The sequence below is a fragment of the Phytophthora parasitica genome (genome assembly GCF_000247585.1).
Source record: "Phytophthora parasitica INRA-310 unplaced genomic scaffold supercont2.1, whole genome shotgun sequence".
Classification (NCBI taxonomy): domain Eukaryota; phylum Oomycota; class Peronosporomycetes; order Peronosporales; family Peronosporaceae; genus Phytophthora; species Phytophthora nicotianae.
This window is the reverse complement of record NW_008634126.1, coordinates 1988140-1989305: the sequence shown is the minus strand read 5'-3', so window position 1 is coordinate 1989305 and position 1166 is coordinate 1988140. Positions and strand designations below refer to the sequence as shown.

Sequence of the window (1166 nt, the reverse complement as noted above, 5' to 3'; positions counted from 1 at the left end):
CACCATGGTGACGGCTGCTGTTCCCCCACACAGGCAGAGGGCGACTTGTTACTGAGCGACTAGCAGAAGCTGGATCGAGACAGCTATGTCTCGGTGACGACTGCGAATTGGAATGGCCTTTTGAGGGAAAACGTGGTGGAATTTGAGGCGTTGAGTTGTAAGACGTACTATGCGAGCACAGGAGTTGGATGGCATTGTTCTGCGATGATCGCTGCATGTTCAATCGGCACACCCAATTGAGACGATGTTGCGTATTTAGCACCGACGCAGCCATATCGTCATCAGTACAATCCAGCATATGACTCCTTGCCCAAGACACAGCTATTTACTCCGTTGTTGTTGTCACCCTCAGAGCGATGGTCAGATTGAAGTCATATCAGAGTGTTGTTCTTTTCGGTGGTCCACACCAAACAGCTGTAAAACTGGCTCCAATTTCAGATGGCACTCACGTTACAGTACTTGTATCAATCGGCGGACTCTGCCTCAACGTCCCTGCCGATAGATCACTCTCTTCACCCCCGAGCTCTGTCAGCCATCCTACTGTTCATTAGGCCTTGTGACCGTCGCCTTCTCGCTGTCTGTCCCGCTCTTTGACGTAGCGACGCTGCGTTGGAATTTATAATGGAGTCGACGTCTGCACTGCCTCCTACTGCGGATTTACCAGCGTGCTGGACACCCACGGACCAACGCATCATGGAGCATTTGCTGCTGGACCAATCCGATGCGGAGGACCATTACGCTGCGGCTCACCAAGATGCACGCAATTCTCCGCGTACTGTGGAGCTCAGTCGAGCAGACAAGCTCAAACCCAAGCAGAGCACGACCAAGCGTAGTGTTAGTCCTGCTAAAAAGGTTGACAGTGTCAAGGCCAAGCAAATTGAGGAGGACAGACGAGCGCGTCATCGAGAAGTGCAGCGGCGCTTTATGCAGCGCAAGAAGGCAGAGGTAGAACGCACTAAGACACTGGCACAAACACTGGAGAAAAAGTATCGATACCTCGAAATTTCGGCCGAAGAGAAGAACTTGAAGGTCGAGAACCGAGAGTTGCAAGAACGAGTGGACGCTGCGGCGGCGTCGGTGCCCAGAGTGCCGCATGTTGACCCTGTACAGCTTTTGATGCAGGTAAATGGATGCACTTTTACGGACAGGAAAAGCGACAAGTGCTT

The 1166-nt window shown here is 52.2% G+C and overlaps 1 protein-coding gene across 1 annotated transcript in view; it reads left to right on the top strand.

Moving 5' to 3' along the window:
- Window positions 1–621: 621 nt before the first annotated feature.
- Window positions 622–1166, top strand: part of PPTG_00508 (hypothetical protein) — a gene marked incomplete at both ends in the record, with an annotated part of 1362 nt that continues 817 nt past the window's right edge. The window contains one exon of the mRNA XM_008891903.1: window positions 622–1122. Within this exon, the coding sequence (XP_008890151.1) occupies window positions 622–1122 (501 nt within the window). The remainder of the gene's footprint in view (window positions 1123–1166) is intronic.